This window comes from Perca flavescens, chromosome 4 (genome assembly GCF_004354835.1).
Source record: "Perca flavescens isolate YP-PL-M2 chromosome 4, PFLA_1.0, whole genome shotgun sequence".
NCBI lineage: Eukaryota > Metazoa > Chordata > Actinopteri > Perciformes > Percidae > Perca > Perca flavescens.
Window position 1 is genome coordinate 8073624 of NC_041334.1, and position 20639 is coordinate 8094262.

Here is a 20639-nt window from a genome sequence, read left to right on the forward strand (position 1 = left end):
GGGACATTTACGGGACGAGTGGGCATGGGTTTGAACTGGGAAAGCATCTATTGGTCCTGCATAGCATATTTATGGGCCAAGTGGGCATGGGTTTGAACTGAGAACACATATATGGTTCCTGCATAGTATATTTATGGGCCAAGTGGGCATGGGTTTGAACTGAGAACACATATATGGGTCCTGCATAGCATATTTATGGGCCAAGTGGGCATGGGTTTGAACTGAGAACACATATATGGGTCCTGCATAGCATATTTATGGGCCAAGTGGGCATGGGTTTGATCTGGGAACACATATATTGGTCTTGAATGGCATATTTACGGTCCAAGTGGGCATGGGTTTGAACTGGGAACACATATATTGGTCTTGAATGGCATATTTACGGTCCAAGTGGGCATGGGTTTGAACTGGGAAAGCATATATGGGTCCTGCATAGAAGTTTTATGGGCCGAGTGGACATGGGTTTGAACTGGGAACACATATATGGGTCTTGAATGGGAAAGGGTCTTCTTTCCCCGCAGATTCTGCCAAGCCCGTTCCTTACTGCTGATCTGGGAACACATATATGGGTCTTGCATGACATATTTATGTGCCGAGTGGGCATGGGTTTGAACTGGGAAAGCATCTATGGGTCCTGCATAGAAGTTTTATGGGCCGAGTGGGCATGGGTTTGAACTGGGAACACATATATGGGTCCTGAATGGCACATTTATGGGACAAGTGGGCATGGGTTTGAACTGGGAAAGCATATATGGGTCCTGCATAGAAGTTTTATGGGCCAAGTGGGCATGGGTTTGAACTGGGAACACATATATGGGTCTTCAATGGGACATTTACGGGACGAGTGGGCATGGGTTTGAACTGGGAAAGCATCTATGGGTCCTGCATAGAATTTTTATGGGCCATGTGGGCATGGGTTTGATCAGGGAACACATATATGGGTCCTGCATGGCATTTTTTATGGGCCAAGTGGGCATGGGTTTAATCAGGGAACACATACAGTGGGGGAAATAAGTATTTGACCCCTTGCTGATTTTGCAGGTTTGCCCACTTACAAAGAATGCAAAAATCTACAATTGTAATCATATGTACATTCTAACAGTGAAAGACAGAATCCCTAAGAAAATTCCAGAAAATCACATCATATGAATTTATTAAAATTGATAACCATCTGATGAGGAAAAACAAGTATTTGACCCCCTGGACAAACAGCAAGTATTCTGGCTCCTACAAGCCAATTAGTCTTTCTTTAAGACACAGCCCCAATCCGAACCAATTATCTACATCAAATACACCTGCCTCACCTCGTTACCTGTATAAAAGACACCCAAACAACCAGCATCCAACATCACCACCATGGGCAAGACCAAAGAGCTTTTCTACGGACATCAGGGACAAGATTGTTGATCTGCACAAGGCTGGGATGGGCTACAAGAGAATCAGAAAGCAACTTGGAGAGAAAAGATCAACTGTTGGTGCAGTTATCAGGAAATGGAAGAAGCACCACACCACCGCCAACCTCCTCGGTCTGGGCCTCCACACAAGATCTTGCCTCGTGGGGTGTCCCTGATCATGCGAACGGTGAGGAATCATCCCAAAACCACAAGGGGGGAACTGATGAATCAACTGAAGGCAGCTGGGACCACAGTTACAAAAGAAACGGTTGGTAACACACTACGCCGTCATGGATTGAAATCCTGCAGCGCACGCAAGGTCCCCCTGCTCAAGAAGAAACATGTACAGGCCCGCATGAAGTTCGCCATTCACCACCTGGACGACTCAGAAGAGGCCTGGAAGAAGGTGATGTGGTCAGATGAGACCAAAATAGAACTTTTGGCCTCCACTCAACTCGTCGTGTTTGGAGGGCAAAGAACACCGAGTACAACCCAAAGAACACCATCCCCACCGTCAAGCATGGTGGTTGCAACATCATGCTTTGGGGGTGCTTTTCAGCCAAGGGACGGGACAACTCCATCGTATTGAGGGAGGATGGGACGGGGCCATGTATCGTGGAATTCTGGACCGACATCTCCTTCCCTCAGTGAGAGAGCTGAAGATGGGTCGAGGATGGGTGTTTCAGCACGACAACGACCCTAAGCACACCGCCAAAGCAACAAAAGAGTGGCTGAAGAAGAAGCACATCAAGGTTCTGGAGTGGCCTAGCCAGTCTCCAGACCTGAATCGATTGAAAATCTTTGGAGGAGCTTAAAATTTGAGTTGCCAGGCGACAACCTCGGAACCTGAATGATTTGGAGGCTGTCTGCAGGGAGGAGTGGGCCAACATCCCTGCGAAATGTGCACAAACCTTGTCACCAACTATAAAAACCGTTTGACATCTGTGCTGGCCAATAATGGCTTTTCTACAAAATATTAACATGCTGTTTGTCCAGGGGGTCAAATACTTGTTTTTCCTCATCAGATGGTTATCAATTTTAATAAATTCATATGATGTGATTTTCTGGAATTTTCTTTGGGATTCTGTCTTTCACTGTTAGAATGTACATATGATTAAAATTGTAGATTTTTGCATTGTTTGTAAGTGGGCAAACCTGCAAAATCAGCAAGGGGTCAAATACTTATTTCCCCCACTGTATATGGGTCCTGCATGGCATTTTTATGGGCCAAGTGGCCATGGGTTTGATCAGGGAACACATATATGGGTCCTGCATGGCATTTTTATGGGCCAAGTGGCCATGGGTTTGAACTGGGAACACATATATGGGTCCTGCATGTCATTTTTATGGGCCAAGTGGCCATGGGTTTGAACTGGGAAAGCATCTATTGGTCCTGCATAGAATTTTTATGGGCCATATGGGCATGGGTTTGATCAGGGAACACATATGGGTCCTGCATGGCATTTTTATGGCCCGAGTGGGCATGGGTTTAATCAGGGAACACATATATGGGTCCTGCATGGCATTTTTATGGGCCAAGTGGCCATGGGTTTGATCTGGGAACACATATATGGGTCTTGCATGACATTTTTATGTGCCGAGTGGGCATGGGTTTAATCTGGGAACACATATATGGGTCCTGCATGGCAGAGGCGCAAAGTAACTATGTAGGCCTATTGAGTTATGTAATTACTTACTGTACAATTTTTAGTAACTTGTAGTAACTCTACATTTAGGCTAGTCAAGCATGTTGAGATTTAGTAATTGTAACTCAATACATTTCAAGTCACGCTAGTCACCAAAGAACAAACATTGCATACATGTAGAGCTTTCGCAAAAACAATCCATCAGTCATTTTTGTTAGTCGTGCAGAAAATGAAAAATGTAACTTCCCAAAAATGTAAAAAACATCAAAATATGTCAAAGTTTATGCTGTGTTGAATTATGCTGATTAGGGGACTCTCAGAAAGGTTGCAGGCCTACCGTAACACTTCAAATAATAGCCCAGTCCCAGACGCCTGTCCCTTGGGGCAGAAACACATATTTAGACAAATAACTATGCTCGATATTATCGGCCGATATTGGCTTTAAAATTCAATATCGGTAAATATCAGTATCGGTTTTTGAAATGGTTTAAAATGACTAAAGTATGTCATTTTATACCTTATTGGAAAGCTTGTTTCCTCTCAAAGCGAATGCAGACAAAATTTGGGTGTAGGTTGTTGGCCAACCAGCATACACACAGGGTTTGTAGAGTAAATAAATTCTTGAGCAGGGCAGATCTAAGCCCCAATGAGTGGAATGAGTTGAATTTTTGTTCTTGTGTGGATATTTGTTTTCAGTTTACCTCAGTCAAAGAAATGTTCAGTTGGCATCTTCTCTTGAAGGGGTAGTAAGCACCGCACCCCAGTTAGCCTACCGGTTGCTGGCTAGTCCTTCAAAACATGCAAATCCCCAGTATCAAGGGAGTCATGGAACAGTGGGCAGTAAGCCTATAAACGATCATATGTTTCGGTATCTGTATCGGCTAATATCGGTATCGGAAATTAAGCATTGGACAATATTGGTATATCGGATATCGGTACAAAATCAATGTTAAGCATCCCTACATATAACCCCATACGGTTATCCACATCCCATAGATGCCTGTCCCAATGGTCTATTTGATCAAATAAAACTCCGGGATCCTATTCGAAGTTTTACGGTACTTCATTTTTGAAGATGAGGCCAAATAGCTCACAGACAGCTAGTCCCTTTATGGACATGAATATGATGCATTTATTACCTCTTAGGAAATTGTAATTCAATATTTGTCAGAAAAGGACTTGCAGGAGGCCTCATCATCAATCTGTCTTCCACTTCTGTGTTGATAGATGTCTTTGGACCAAGGAGTAGCATGTGTTTCTATCAAGGTGTAGCTCATACACCAACAATGACAGATGTGTTGGCTGTAAAAGGTACAGTAGATCAGTTTGAGAAAAAAATGAGTGAGAAACACTTGTTTTGTATCTAATCAATTATTAATGATTAATAGATTGTTGGCATTTTAACTTTTGGTAAAGGAAAACACACATCCAGCCCTAGTCTGGAGAAGTGACGGTGGTTAAAAGTAACTAATACTCTGAGTAGTTTTTTTTTTTTTTACAAATTGTACTTTTACTTGAGTATTTCTCTAACACCAGTACTTTTACTTGTAACAGAGTAATATTTTAGCAATGTAACAGTACTTGTACTTGAGTACAGATTTTCAGTACTCTTTCCGCCTGTTATGCACACAACACCTAATTAGGCTCATTCATTATGAAGCCAGCGGAGCAGTTAACATTTGTTAATTCTCTCAATTTACGAATTTTACTGTATTTAATTGTTATTTGGTCAGGCAGTTCTTAGGACATCTATAAGGGGCCTGTATGCAAAGGCCTTGTTTCGCGCTCAAAACGTTAGCAGTCCATTCGGAAAGCACTGCTGCTAGCTGTGACTTCAAGGAGAACTTCTATCAGACATTCACAAATTGAGGTAAGTTGAAATATTATTTTGCCAGAAAAATAACACTGCAGATTGTACAGTGGTCTGTATTTTTGGTTTGTGCAGTTTAATCTGATGTAGAAAATAACCAAAAGGAAAAACAGCGGGAGAGGTTGGACAATAATTTATATATCACGATAGACGGAGCTCTGAAGCAGACCTGTGCGCCGCTTAGTGTTCGCTCTCTCTGGATAGATAAAGACGAGCAGCAGCACAGACACCAGGGGCATCGGACCAGGGGTAAAACCAATACTGATTACCAGGGCCCAAGGGGAGAGAGGGCCCTTGAAAAGTCTGGAATATATTTTATTTTACCTGGATATTTTTATTTCCTAATAACATTTCATAATGCATATCAGATCAAAGTTAGTGTATTGGCAGAATAACTTGGTTGATTGACTGACTATTTTGTATACAAAAAGGTCTCACCCCCCCCCTTGCTAATGTGCCAAATGGTTTAGTCCACCTGCATGCATTACGTTAGCTAGTTCAGTTGAGCGTCTGGTGGAGCGCAAACTTCTGCTGTAGAAATGTCTTTTCTCAAAGAAAGCCAAATCATGCTACCAAAAAGAAAGGAAAGACAGGAGGAGGAGAGAAAACAGAATGAGGGAAAACAATTGGTAACTGACTTCTTTTCAAAGAAAGGTGAGCACTAACTGGAAAAGAAATCCATGGTGCTTGTCAGGGACCAAGCAGTTAAGCATGAGGAGTCACAAGGAGATTTCAAAAAAGGGGTTTTTATTTTACCCACAAAAAATTCTGACAACAAATAAAGATAAAGTTTGGGCCCTTAAAAGAGGTCAAACAAACAAACTGAACTTAAGCTCTGAACATAACAGACTCAAAAATACAACTGACCTCCTATACAAGAAACAAAGGGGACTTATATACTGGGTGATCAGACCAGGTTTGACACCCAGGGGGAGACTAACAATAACATTAATATGTAAATTACAAATAACAAAAGAAAACAACTAAACACTTACTCCAAAAGAAATGTAATCTTAATTAACATTAACTGAATAAATGTACTAAAGACAATACAAATCAAAACTCAAATATCTTGAGGACAAATAAAGCTAACTCCCCCCTGACATAACAAGTAGTGGTAGAGTCCAATTTAGCCACCACCCCTATAAAGCTGCTGTAGTTCCAGACACCACCCCTTTGTCCCTGCATCCTGCATGCCTCACTCCAGGGTGTGGAATCCGCAACACTGGTAAGCTCAAAGAAAACAGTTATATTAGAAAACTAGTGGTGGGCAGATCGAGGCTTTGTGAAACAATGAAACAGTTGAAGCAAATGTGCCATATTGTGTCGAGGCTTCAAAACAATCCAACACCTGTCTCAACGATGACACCTAGTGGTCACTTGCAGGTGTTGATCTGAAACAACCTTGACAACGAGCCATTAAAAAAAAAATATTTTTGTAATATGTGAAGCTTGTAAGGCTTGTAGGCTCCTCACTGTTTCACAGATACTATCATCAAAACTTTCCCATAAACTGTCCTGTGTTTCTACTGGTGTTGTTGATTATGATGGGCCGGATGTTGACATTTGTGGCTCTGAATGAAAATGAAAACCGAGCTTCCATTTTTATCTATCTATCTATCTGTCTATCTGGCTGTCTATCTGTCTGTCTATCTATCTGTCAGTCACTGTATGTGTACTCTGTCTGTCTCTAGCCTGTCTATAAATTTAAATGTAAGCCTAAATATAACTAAACAAATTGCACTATAAATGTCACTATATCACCAAAAATCCGCTATCTCAAAATCAAACTCCTGTCACAAAAACCAAGAGGTCAAGATGTATTGACTTCACTTTTATACAGATGTGCGATTGTGTGGTTTGTTCCAGACCCTGTCAATCAAATGCTGATTCGGCGGACCATGCCACCTGTCGAAACACTTGTGAAACACTCCAAGGCTTCATTAAGCCATAGTCACGTGACATGGGTGTTTTGAATCACGCTTCGGATCAGTGTTTCGAAACTCTGCGCTTCGGGATTTCAACAAAGCTTCGGAACGTCAGTTTCACGTCAGCCATCCCTATAGAAAACCAATCCAAAACTAATAAAGTATATATGTAAACCAAATCCAGTGCCCTATTTAAAACTAAATAAATGTTTACAACAAAATATATAATGTGTCTAATCTTAAGGAAAACAGCATGAACTAAGATAAATGTGAGTGTATGACGTTACCGCTTTTAAGATGGCTGTGTGGCCACGGCTGTGGCCATCACAGTGCTAAACTGCTTGAATATCTCCGTGACTGTTAGCGCTAAAAAAACGGACTGAGACAACCCATTGAAAGAGCATAACATGCACTTGTTGGAGCAAAAAAGAACCTTGCTAAATTGACTTATGCTCCTTTTTATTTTTAGGTGCACTGAAGAGTAATGCAATGACTCAAAATGTGAACCGCAAAGAAGTGGAAATGGCGCTGTTGAAGTGGTTTACCGGCGCACGTGACCGTGGGAGAGGGCTGCAAGAGCCCAAAGAGAAAAAGGAGCGTCCACCACACAGACGCCATGAGTGTATTTTGTATTAATGTATTTTTTGGAGAGGTGTTTTTTTTTTTTTCAGAGATTTTTTAAAAATATATTTTTGATTTGTTTACCGGTATGTTGTGACATTTAAATTGTTTTTGAAAGATCATTTTCGTTGTTCAATTTAACAATATATTTCTTGCAGTTCAAAGCATCAAGTGTCTTTTATTTATCTTGGACTTATATTCATTCTTCGTTTTTCTTAGATTGCTTCCTTAAACCATTTGGCATGGTTGGGCTTAGATAGGCCTTGCATGAATTGCCCAGTTAGGACCCACATAAGATCCTTACAGAGCCCACTTTAAGCCCATAGGGGCATTCACGGTTGAATCCTGGTGCAAGCCCACTTTAAACCCCTTTAGGCAGGTGGGGCCCAAATGGGTCTGACATGAATTACCCAGTTAAGACCCACATAAGACCCTTACAGGTCCCACTTAAAACCCATCTGGGCATCCACGGCTGGCCCTCGTGTGGATCCCGGGTGCAAGCCCATTTTAAACGCCCTTTAGGCAGGTGGGGCCCAAATGGGTCTGACATGAATTACCCAGTTAAGACCCTTACAGGTCCCACTTAAAACCCATCTGGGCATCCACGGCTTGCCCCCGTGTGGATCCCGGGTGCAAGCCCATTTTAAACGCCCTTTAGGCAGGTGGGGTCCAAATGAGTCTGACATGAATTACCCAGTTAAGACCCACATAAGACTCTTACAGAGCCCATTTAAAGCCCATCTGGGTAGCCATGGTTGGATCCCGGGTGCAAGCCCACTTTAGACCCATTTGGGCAGGTGGGGCCCAAATGGGTCTGACATGAAGTGCCCAATTACGACCCATGCAGTACCCTTACAGGTCCCACTTTTAGTATGTCTGGGCTTCCACGGCTTGCCCCAATGTGGATCCCGGGTGCAAGCCCATAATGGGGCCCACATTTGCCGCTCATGAAGCCCTCATCTGGGCCCCACATGTCATTGCTGGCTGGGAAGCCATCCACTGATCGTAGGCATCGTGCAGGCTTGCCTTGAAGGACTGGTTCCACATCACATCAGGGGCTTGGATATATTTAGTGCAGCCTCGCAGGGTTTACCGCTGTTGTGATTTTTCCCCGGCCTTAATTTAAGCCCAACCTTTATTTGTCCGTGTTGACAACGCCCCTGGCCACTATCAGAGGCCCGGCGTTTAATTGACTGCCGGTTTTTATTTGAGGAATTACAGTAGTTAATGATTTATATTGGTTTATAAAACATAAAGTAACAGACATTTGGCCCAATTCATTCTTTTTTTGGTGCTCTATACAGGAGATCATAATAGCTAAACAATGTGTATAGACATCTATACAGGCAGGGTTGGCTCAGTGGGTAGAGGAGGTGCACATTGCACTTGGAGGTTTATGTCTCGACACAGTGGTCCAGGTTTCAAGTCCGACCTGTGACGATTACCTGCATGTCTTCACCCCTCCCTCTCCCCTTTCTCACCTAGCTGTCCTGTCGATTAAAGGCGGGAAACCCCAAAAACAATGTGTATAGATGCTTTACAAAGTATTTATTAACCATTAACAAGCTATTGAAAAAATATGTTTTAAAGGTACTTAATATATTATATAAAATGTTATGTGTGCAACAACAAACTGTTAATAATATAAATTATAATATTACTAATAATTAGTATACATTATTAATTATCATTTCCTTTTTCGTTAACAGTAAAATAACTATTAACTAAATAATATAAATTATAATATTACTAATAATTAGTATACATTATTAATTATCATTTCATTTTTCGTTAACAGTAAAATAACTATTAAATAATGTTTAATTCACTTTCAATTTACCATTTATTAGTGGTGGTTATTATGAGGTGTTACCAAGTCAAACTTTACAGGTTTCCTAAACGTCTGATGAGTTGGTTAAAAAACATTTTTTGAATTCCAATCCAGATGAAATATATTGTAACTTTATGTCACTAATCTTAAGCTTGTTTCATTTACATTTTTTAACTCCTTAACTTAGCACATCATGGTTAATTACGTTTCTATTCTCTACCCCAACTAAAATCTCCTATTTTCCACAGCACATTTCCACTCCTGATGCTTAAATGAAATGTCATGGGCGTTTCCATGGAAACCCCGTGAAGGGCAGGGATTGGTTTATGATGTTTGTGTTAGCATCAGTGGTAGCTAAACTCACTGAGCACCAGCCTTTTCAGCTACAGCTAACTGTCATAACACATAAACACCAGTTCAGTGGCTGGGTTGGCTCAGTTGGTAGAGAAGGTGCACATATAGAGGTGTGTGCCTCGACGCAGAAGGTCCAGGGTTCGGGTCTGACCTGTGATGATTTTCCTGCATGTCATCCCCCTCTCTCTCCCCTTTCATATCTAGCTGTTCTTTCCATTAAAGGCTGAAATGCCCCTATAAAGAATCTTTAAAAAAAAAAAAAAAAAAAAAATGCAGCTATGCAGCTAGGGCTGCAACAACAAATCGATAAAATCGATAAAATTCAATTACTAAAAAAGTAGGCAACGAATTTAATTATCGATTCGTTGTGTCGCGCAACTAATACGGAAATACGGAGAGAGACCGGAGAGACCCGTAACGTTGTTCTGAAACACACGGCGGAGGCAGAGAAATCAGTACGACCTAAGTCATCCAAGGTGTGGGAGCATTTCACACTAAATAAATCAAAAACCTGTTAATTGCAAGATAAGCAAAAGCGACACGGCATGGCACGGGCGCACCACGGTGATGAGTCAGCACCTAAAACGTAAACATGTTGGTGTCCTTGATGAGGAGGAAGGGAGTTCAACAGCAGGGTAAAGTCACTACACTATCCTACTTCTGTTCCGTTCTGAAGTGAGGAACATACCGTCCCTCCAGTAGCTCTTCTGGTGCTGCTGTTTACTCGTTATCCAGCTGACTAGCATGACAAGCTAGCGTTAGCTCGGTAATAACAGTAATAAAGCAGGGGTGGTATAGTTTGCAAGACTAAAGACATGGTTTTATTCACTCGCCTTTTCTGGCCCATTTATTTTTCAATCTGTTGTCATGTATATATTATGTGCTTTGTCCCATATCAGTTATTGTTGACAAATATATTAGTGTGTGGTGTATAAATGAACTTAACTTGCACTTACTACAATGATGGTAATAATTTAATGAATAAGTGTGTGTCTGTCTGTCTGTCTTGTCTGTATCTGCTATTTGGGTTACTTACCTTTACACAACTATTAACTAAAACAACAAGTATGTATGTATTGAGTTGATGTAAATCAATGCTTTGGTTTTTTTTATCCGATTCATCGATTAATCAAAACAATAATCGACAGATTAATTGATTATTAAAATAATCGTTAGTTGCAGCCCTATATGCAGCTAATGCTAATCAGACTACATTGTAAGTAGCTAAACCATTTTAGCTGGACATGGAAACACACACATGTCATTGCTATATAAGCATGCAGAAAAGTGGAAACCAGGAGACTGGGACATGTTAGCAACATGATAAGACGTTGTGCTTAGGCCCTAAACCATTGTTTCTCAACGGGGGTGGTACTGCCCCCCAGGGGGCGTTCAGAAGATGATGGGGGGCATTGGAAGCAATATTTTGGAAAGGGGGGCATTTGTTTGAAAGCTAGTTTAAACCAAAGATTCACAATAACAATACATGTTTACACTTAAACTACTAAAAATCAGTGGTCTGCGACATTAAAACCTGCCAGTTTACAGCACTGCGACTGGACGAGACGGGTATCATAACTCTTCTGTGCTTCTGTCAGCTTAGTTTGGCGCAGCTCCGTGCTGCCTTCATGGAAACGGGACGTCAGAGCATCATCTTAAATGAGCTCTGTACTACGTGAAGCTGCGTTCAGATAAATAAAAAAATTTATAAAAAAGCAATCGCCGCGATGTCCTGTTGTATTCTTTAACCCCCCCAATGTAGCACAAGTAGACTTTATATTTCACAGTAACAGTTTTTTGTCAGATCGTTTATAGAACACGTTTCCTACTGCACCTTTAGGGCCTAAACAAATTGAACTTAACTGATTGTAGGTAAAGGACAGTAAAAAGTAAAGTTTTCTCTTTTTAATCAACTGACTGAGTTTAAGGGGAAATTATTAAACCTATATTTCATATTACATTCCATTTGTTTTATTATTTAACCATTTATTTAACTGTTAACTGATTATGATGTATTCAGTTATTTTTGACTCATCTGAAAAGATTTTATTGCAGGGCTCCATGGAATCTGAGTACTGTGAATTGAATTAAAGTGAAAAGAATTTAATTAATTTTAAAAAGAAAACACAAACTTTGGCATACATATATTATATATATATACAAATCAATGAGGAAGATGACTTGGTTTTGAATTAACATACAATATGCAGTGATTACAGTAATAATTCATGTTAAAAGCATTTGACAACAGCTCACAACAACTCTTTTTTGAATATCTTGTCATTCTGTCTTTTCAACTTGTCCTCTAATTTATGTGTGTCTTTTCTCCCTGCCTGCCCCCTGAATGAGCAGAAGGTATGAAGAAGGCATCAGTTTTCATTTCTCCTTGTTATCGTCTAGAAATACATTTCCCGAATAGTGTTTCTGCTTCACTGGTTTATATAAAGATGACATCACATATTATTATATGTGACCATCTGGGCTGGATTGTGAGTGGATCTGCTCATTAAATTATGACTAATCTCAGAAATCAGAAATCTCAGCTTTCTTTCTTTCGTTCTTTCTTTCACTTGACAGGTCTTCTTCTCATTTCGTATCTATGGTAAAAATGTGTTGACACTTTATGACCAATTTATAGGACCCCATATTGCTGTATGATGCATTACACAAACTCTCAATCCCAATCCTTACGCCGTTGTCCTGCTGCCTTCATGTTTGGTAATCCTCTCAGAAAGATGCTTGAGATCCTAAAAGCCTGTTCTTGGCCAGGTACTATCCTCGCTGAATAAAAGCAGAACCACTCCACGTTAAATCTGATAATTTTGGTTTATAACAATATCCCATGGCTTTTACCCACTTGGCCCAATGACCCATTGCCTCTAGTTGGACTGTATTGTGCAATATTAAGTGCGTGCTGGTCTCCTCTCCTCTGTCAAGGACTTCCTGGGTCAGATGTTCTGTACGTTGGGGGAGATCATCGGCTCGACAGGCAGCAGGCTGGAAAGGACACTCTCGTAAGTACAGCTACACAATGAGGCCAGATATGAGAGAAGCACCCAGGGTTCTCTGGGAAGTGTGTGCAGGACATTGATCATAACAAATAAATTAAAAGCACATCCTTTAATAATAAAACAGTTCAAATCAATACACACCAATGCTGCTAAGACACATTAAAATAGCACTGCCCTCCGATTCACTTCATCCAAGCTTGTATAACTGACAAATTCAAGAACTTGTTGAACACTTCTGTGATCCTACTATTAGAACTATGATTAGTGATCGACTAGTGATTGCATGGCCGAACAGGCCCACACAACAGTCACTATGACGTATAATGAGCTTTAAAACATGTCAACATAGGAGTTTGATCAAATTCGCTCACCAGGACAGCACAACTGTCTACTCTACACTAGTCTCGCTTTGCCAGACCATCCACACGCTGTGGGGCGGAGGAGGGTCTGGCTAGTCCACACAGCATATCAGGATGGGAGAAAAACATGCTCTGGTTAATTGGCATTTCTTTAAACCAATCACAATCATCTTGGGCGGTGCTAAGCTTTGCACGGTGCCGCTGTAAAATAGGTGTGTGAGAGAAAACTCAGATTGGACAGATAGTCTAGCTAGCTGTCTGGATTTACCCTGCAGAGATCTGAGGAGCAGTTAACCATAGTCCTCATAAATCTACCGGAGTTTAACATTGGCAAAAATACATGCATCCAGCGGGATTTCTTGTGGCAACGGAGCAATCCCGGAAGTAGATCATCAAGGATATAGACTACTTTACATTGACCATGTCTTCTGTCTGTGTCCGGTGTGTGCTGTGGGTGTCTAATTCAACGCTGCTCAATGAAGGTGTTGTGTTTTGCACTTCAGAGACCAATATCAAGAACACTATGAGATTACAGCAGTGATTACCATAGTGGGTGTCATGGCACCCAAGATTTGTTAATTTCTGTTTTTATTGTGCTTCTTTCTCTCCCTTATAAGACGATCCGATACATATGCAGATACATGGTGCTGTGATACAGTTCAGGGATGATGCATTTTAATCTGGAACCATTCAATGTGGTTTGATGGGTCAATGTGAAATTGACTGGGTGCAATTCCATTAGATACAATTTAATCTGATCTATACAGTTAATATAGTAAACACATTCATTTGCCTCTTCCATTAAAATAAGATAATTTTATGAAAGATGAATTGCCAACTTTAAATTAATATATATTTATTTAAAGGCTGCAGGGTATAGCAAAGCTAGGACATGCTCATAGTATAACTTTGACTAGACCATTTATAACGGATATTATATATTATAATGGAGATGTGTGTATATGTTTTTTCGATAAAATTATATGATAAAGAACACACACAAAAGTTCAAAGGACAATTTTGTATCCTGCTTGATGTTATTTGTTGAAGAATCTTCAACCATAGCGCAACAATGAGTGAGAAAGGTGGAAAGATGTTGCAAAGTGGAATCAAATGAGAATCAGTTCATCACACAAGAGCTACAAAAACTAAGTGAGTGCATTGCTGGAATGAATGATAATCTGGTGATGATGCTTGATGAAAAGTCTAGACCTCTACACGTATCCTTGGACAATAACTTAATTACAGTTTTCCTCAATCGTTTTGGTACAATCGCTGAATTAAGTTCTTCAACTTCATGACTATTTACTATGCCTCAATGTCCTGTTCATGAATATCACAAAAAGGACATTTACTTTTCATGCGAATGAATGAATGGCATGAATACTTTATTTTATTCAGTGTTTATTCAAACTAGAATCTTTATCTGCAAACTGCTAACTTCTCTTTTGAATTCTAAGTGAAAGAAATGTTCTGTCAGTAAATAAAGTTTGAAATGGTACTCATGTCGTGAGCCGTCACTTTAGATGAGAGAATACTTTTCAATGGAATATCAACTCTTCCACCCGGTGACCCGAAACATATTTTTTGGTCCTTTGGATGGACTGCCCAATTCTCGACCGCAGTGCTGTCAGAGGACGTAATAGTTTTGTTTGAATTTACAACGGGACTTCCAGAGCATTAAAAAATGACGCCAAGGGGTCCTGACCACGCAACTCTGACCGTTACCATGTGAACAGATAATAAGGGCCTTCTGAACTACTATAGGTGCCCAGATCTATGAGGCTGAGAACCACCAATAATGCCCATTCAATGCCGTAAGAACATTCCAAGTGGGGTGCCCGGATAGGTCAGCTGGTAGAGCGCGCGCCCATATATAGAGGTTTACTTCTCGACGCAGTGGGCCCGGGTTTGACAACGACCTGCGGCCCTTTGCTCCATGTCTCCCCTTTCATGTCTTCAGCTGTCCTATTAAAATAAAGGCTGAAAATGGCCACAAAAAAAAAATCTAAGTAAAAAAGTACATTCCAAGTGATCCACCATGTCACTTGTCTGCTTTTGATCGATCTGTAATCAGCACCTCGGCGGCTGACAGCAGGTCTGACAAAATGACAGCTTCTCTTCCCACATTGGAGAGAGCAGACCAGCGAGCGGCTGACAACGTGACACAACATGACGCTACTATGACACCAAGCCTCGTCTGTGTTTTCAGAGCTTGGAGGGCTTGCGTGCATGTGTTTTTGGAGCGGACAGATGGATACACCCAACACACCTTGGAACCAATGCTGCTCCTTCTGTCAGGTTATTTGAACTTTTGCTTTGAACTGAGGAGAGATTCTTGACACGTAAATGAAGAATTATATCCCCTGTCATACTGCATGTGTCCTGAATAATAATATAATTGATTGGTAAAAACCTACTGCTAAAAAAAAACATAAACAACCTCAACATTAAAAGGAAAACTCCTCTTCAGATTCTTAAAACCAAACGTAATAATCAGTCACCTATAACTATACATATTCCCAGTCTGAGAGCCTCCTCTGATTATCAGAGCCCATTGGGCGGCTATCATTTCTCATTGTTGAAGTTGCGGGAGCATTTCCTAATTCAGGCAGCTTGTCAGTGAGAGCGAGAGGCTCTGATGCCCTTGGATGCCAGTATTGGATTCGAGCAGCTTTGTATGTACTTTGTGTGGGGGGAGGACTGCTGCCTGGGTCCCATCAAGTCTGAGGGACATGTGTCACTTAGTAAACAGACAGATATGTAAAAGCGGCTACAGTATTCACATCAAAGCCAGAAAACGCTTGATGGGCAGAGACGTGCCGATATCAGCTCAATTTATTCACAAAAGTTAAAAGACAAGTAAAATCATAAGACATAACGCAGATGTGTGAAATGGGACACCCTAGTAAGCTATTTGAAGCTTGTGTAAGCAGCACAGACACCAGCAAATAATACACATTATAAATATTATCATATTGTTAGAATAAAAAGGAACAGGTATGATATAACATTTACAACCTACAAAAAAAAAGCAGGGAGTGCTGCTTCGTGTGATATGTGTGGCTCTACTGATGTTCGCAAAGATGCTAGTGCTGAGTCAACAAGCCGTGCTGTCAAACCACACTGGCGGAGTGGTTGGTCAACAAAACGACAACAGCAAATCTAACTAGAGCAATCGCTAAATGGGTCACAACAGACTGCAAACCCATCAACATAGTTCAGGACCGGGGTCTTCAAGATATCATTCAGATTGCCACGGCGACCCATCATACAAGCATTCTTCCAGGGGAACTATTGTTACGAGAATACATGAACTGTACGACGCTGAAAAAGCTACAAAAGTGAGGCAGTTGGCAGAAGGTACTTTTATTGCACCTACCTGAGACCACTGGACATGGTCGTCACAAGCAGGTGCATATGGTAAGCTGGCCCATATTGGCTCCACCATGTGCCATGTGACTGTTCTCTTTGGCAGGCAAAATGCTGCAGAAGAAGAGGTCATCTCTATCATCTGAAAAAGCTAGTCTCCCTGAGCAACTGGTTGAAAGAAGACTAGACTGTATGATTTGTTGACAGGACGCATGTTGCACGGATGCACACTGTTTGAAGTAATTATCTTTAACCAAGAATGTCGAGACTGTTCCCTCTGTCTGTTCACATACATTATGGCCTTCTATTTCTAAGATATGCCTACATTCATTTGAGTTGATGTTACTGTGCAAAACAAATTACAGGTAAGCTTATTGTGACTTTGTAGCAGACATCTTGTAACAGTTGTTGGTTACCGCTAAATATGTCTGCAGTTCATATAGATGCCTCAACCAATTAAGATAGTTATTGAAATGGTAATGGTTAAGATAATAAAACTGAAGAATCTGTTTCTTCAAATATCAGAAATGCTCATAGGAGTGATAGCACGAAGACGCACACACACACACACACACACACACACACACACACACACACACACACACACACACACACACACACACACACACACACACACACACACACACACACACACACATACACACACGGAAGTTAAAAAAGTATATTGATCCTCTTTTGATGGCAGACAGGTTTCCAAGGCAACTGAGAGCATGAAGTGTACTTTATGCTCTGTGCTGCTATAAACCCAGCCGGGTGAGCCGTTTCCTCCACACTGCTCTGTTCTCCTGTGTTTTAGACGACATCCGAGCAACAGCGAGGATCTATTTTCAGACATTGGCTGGCCTGTGGCATTTAGGAGGACGGGATAACAGGGGAAACCCACCTTGAGCACCAAGTCACGACTCACACTCTACTGTTTCGGCAGCTAAATATGGGTCTGTCATAGCAATCATCCACCTACTGACCTCAACTCAAACACCTCCTGTGCTGTGCTAATGTACTTCATAATCAAGTTCTGTATAAAGTAGTGTGGTTGCTGTGACACTGGAAGTATGAGTAAGTGCGATATTTAAGATTTCCACAAACAAACACACAAACAGACCATCATATATCTGGTCCTCATCAGTGTAACTTTACAGTGCGTGATGTGGTTGTACGCTAACCATTAACCCCCTTCCATTTAGCACAGATGTTTTATTCCTTTCAGTCCGTGTTTGTATTGGCTTACTATTTTTCTTTTCCTTTGTCCCCCTGTAGTTGTGTAAAGCGTCCGTGGGTTTCATGAAATGCTCTATATTAATCTAAGTTATTACTACGTTGGTTGCTACAACAATGTCTTAATGCTTTGGCTTGTGACACAGTGACAGTGATGACCGGTTTAGCTCACGAGACATCCAAAGTAGGCTAAGTTACCTTAGGCAACACTTTAAAAGCAAAGATGCATCTGTAACTTATTCTCTTATTGTAAATGAATGATTTTCTGTCTGAGCAAAATATTCATCGCAACTATATGACCTCCCGGTAACGCTAACTCAGTAATACAGTTGATAATACAAGAACAGAGCTTTACGACAGCAAGTGTGGTAAAAACACTACTGCTTTTGTCCAAAGCAGCCGCTAGAATCAACACAAACTGAAAGTTACATATAGCCACTTTAACCTGGGGCAGAGTTGAGCTGTGGGCTCCTTATAAACCCAAATACACACACATTCCCCTAACACACTGGAAGACTTCTTGCCCCAGGATTTCACTTAAAGACTCCCAAGAAAAACAACAAAAGCCCCAAAACGACAAGTTTACATTCAGGCAACAGGGCCAGAGCAGCCATGTGGATTATGTCTCAGATCAGGTCAAGAAAGCTAAAAGTCTTGTTTAAGAGACGGGAGATGCCAACACATAGTGTCTTACATAAGGTAAAACATGCTGCTGTAGCATGTATCTGATCCCTGATCAGTTCAACAGTTAAAGGATCTGTGTTGCTGAGAGAAGGTCTCGACTGAGGGCCTGTGAAGATGAGCAAAACTTTATCTATTGATGAAAGTCATATGTGTTAGTGTTACTTTATGGATAGTTTTGATCTGGCCATCGGGGACACATACAGTATATGTGACCAAGTGGAAATGAAAATCCAATCTGGAAGTGTTAATGAGGCTGTTGTGAGAAAATCTGGTTTTAAAAACATTGTGTTACTATATTACAATATAAGCTGTATAACTTAAAAAGTTTATGTAAAAGTTGTTTTTTTGCATTATAAATAATGATGTCTCTCTCTGTTTGTTTGCTCTTTATGTGAATGCAGCAGTTTCAGGGTCACAAGTGTCTGATGATAGAATCAGGAGAGACACTTAGCAACAGGTCCTAAAATACGATACCAATATTTCAGAGCCTCAGATTAAAGGAATATTATAAAATAGGTGGTTTTCCCTGAGGAGGGAGCCTTACCAGGGAATATAAGCAGGAGCACAAAAGGCTTATTTTTCAATAGGTTCCAGAATCTGCTCTGATTTAAACTGTGTATCAAACTTTTTTTATGCATTAAACTCCTTTTCCTCAGACTCTGTCTGAATCCAGTTCTCACAAAATTTTGGAACTTAATTAAGAGTTTAATAGATACAGCATAAAAGGGGGCACGTGACCATGACTGGCTGAGGACGTGTTCTCGCTGAGCTCCCGCTCCCACACAACATTAACTAGATTTCCTGCAATTTACCACACCCCTCTTAGCCTAAAATAGCAACTACATAAGTGGCAACAAACAAGTGAACTTTGCTGGTGAATAACTATGTCGAAACAGACGAAAATTCAGTCACGGAAGTTGACAAATGTTTCAGCTGCTAACGCTAGCTTAGCTAGCGACTCTCCGTTACAAGACGATGGGCCTCCGCCTGTCGTGGACACCACGACTCTGATCCGCGAGGTAACCCAAAGTTTTACTAACGCCATGGACGAAAAGCTCTCTAAATTCTCAGAGACTCTAGAAAAAATCTCCTCAACTTTAGAGAGCCAGTCCAAACGCATCACCGCGGCGGAGCAGCGAGTTTCGGATGTGGAAGACACAATGGCAGGGTTGGAGCTAAGAGTCGCCGTAGCAGAGAAGAAAATTAAGATAATGGCAGATAGCATGGAGGATATGGAGAACCGGAGCAGGCGGGACAATATCCGTATCCTCAACCTGGAAGAGGGCACGGAGGGGAAACGTCCTATACAGTTCTTTGAATCTTGGCTTCCGACCGTACTTGGCTTAGAGGGTAGCCCCGGTACCAAAAGCCGTATCAAGATCGACCGGGCACACCGCAGCTTGGGACCACGGGGAGCGCGTCCTCGTCCGGTGATTATTAAGCTTCACAACTCCAGAGACAAACCTAGGATAATGGCAGCGATGAGGGCGAAGCCGAACCTGGAGTACGAAGGCAAGAAGATTTTTATTCACCAGGACCTGTCTACTGCGGTTCGAGAGAGACGTCGCGCCTTCAACGGCGTATGTCAAGCCCTTATTGACAAAGGTATCCGTTTCAGCATGCGATTCCCGGCTACACTCACCGTGAACCACAATGGTACGGTGCACACATTTGAAACACGGAGAGGTGCAGAAAACTTTCTCAATACGCTGGAATAGAGTTAGAAGATGACTCCGGTCTGTGACTCTCATCTGCTGGTTCACTAAGGACTGAGTAAGTTTTATTATATATATGCAGAAGACTGTATATTCTAAAACTATTATTACAACGAGCTAAAACAGTCTGCAGGAGAATTTAAATGGGTTCAGAGTCGAGTTGGATCAACTGTGTTTCTTCCTCTATTAAGATATGAGGGATTTGCTATTACTGATAATATTATAGCTACAGGAGCTTTTTGCTGATCTGGCTGACCAGAATAATAATGTGCTTGTTAATTTTATGTTGTGGGGGTGGGAGTGAGATATGGAAACTGTTTTGTTTTCCAGAAGCGATTACTCCTTTCAGCAGCATGTGCTCTTACAACACTACCCATTGGGTAGCTTTTTGTTTTTGCTTTTGTTTACTTGGTTTTCTCAGAGTTCTGACGTTCTCCCGTCTGTTGGAGATGGGAATGTTTATCCCAGCACAGTTTATCTGCCCAACAAGTGTGAATTGCACTGTCCCCCTTTTCTTTTCTTTTTTTTTTTTTTTTTTTTATATATATATTATGTTTTATCTACCCTAAACGGATCACTTTCACTTGCTACCTGATAAGTAGTTCACGTCATGAGTAA

General features: G+C 41.2%; 1 protein-coding gene across 1 annotated transcript in view; it reads left to right on the top strand.

The window, feature by feature from the left end:
- LOC114553537 (copine-9) overlaps window positions 1-20639 on the top strand; it is a 396447-nt gene that overhangs the window by 124251 nt on the left and 251557 nt on the right. Inside the window, 1 exon segment of the mRNA XM_028574744.1 lies at window positions 12582-12658. Within this exon segment, the coding sequence (XP_028430545.1) occupies window positions 12582-12658 (77 nt within the window).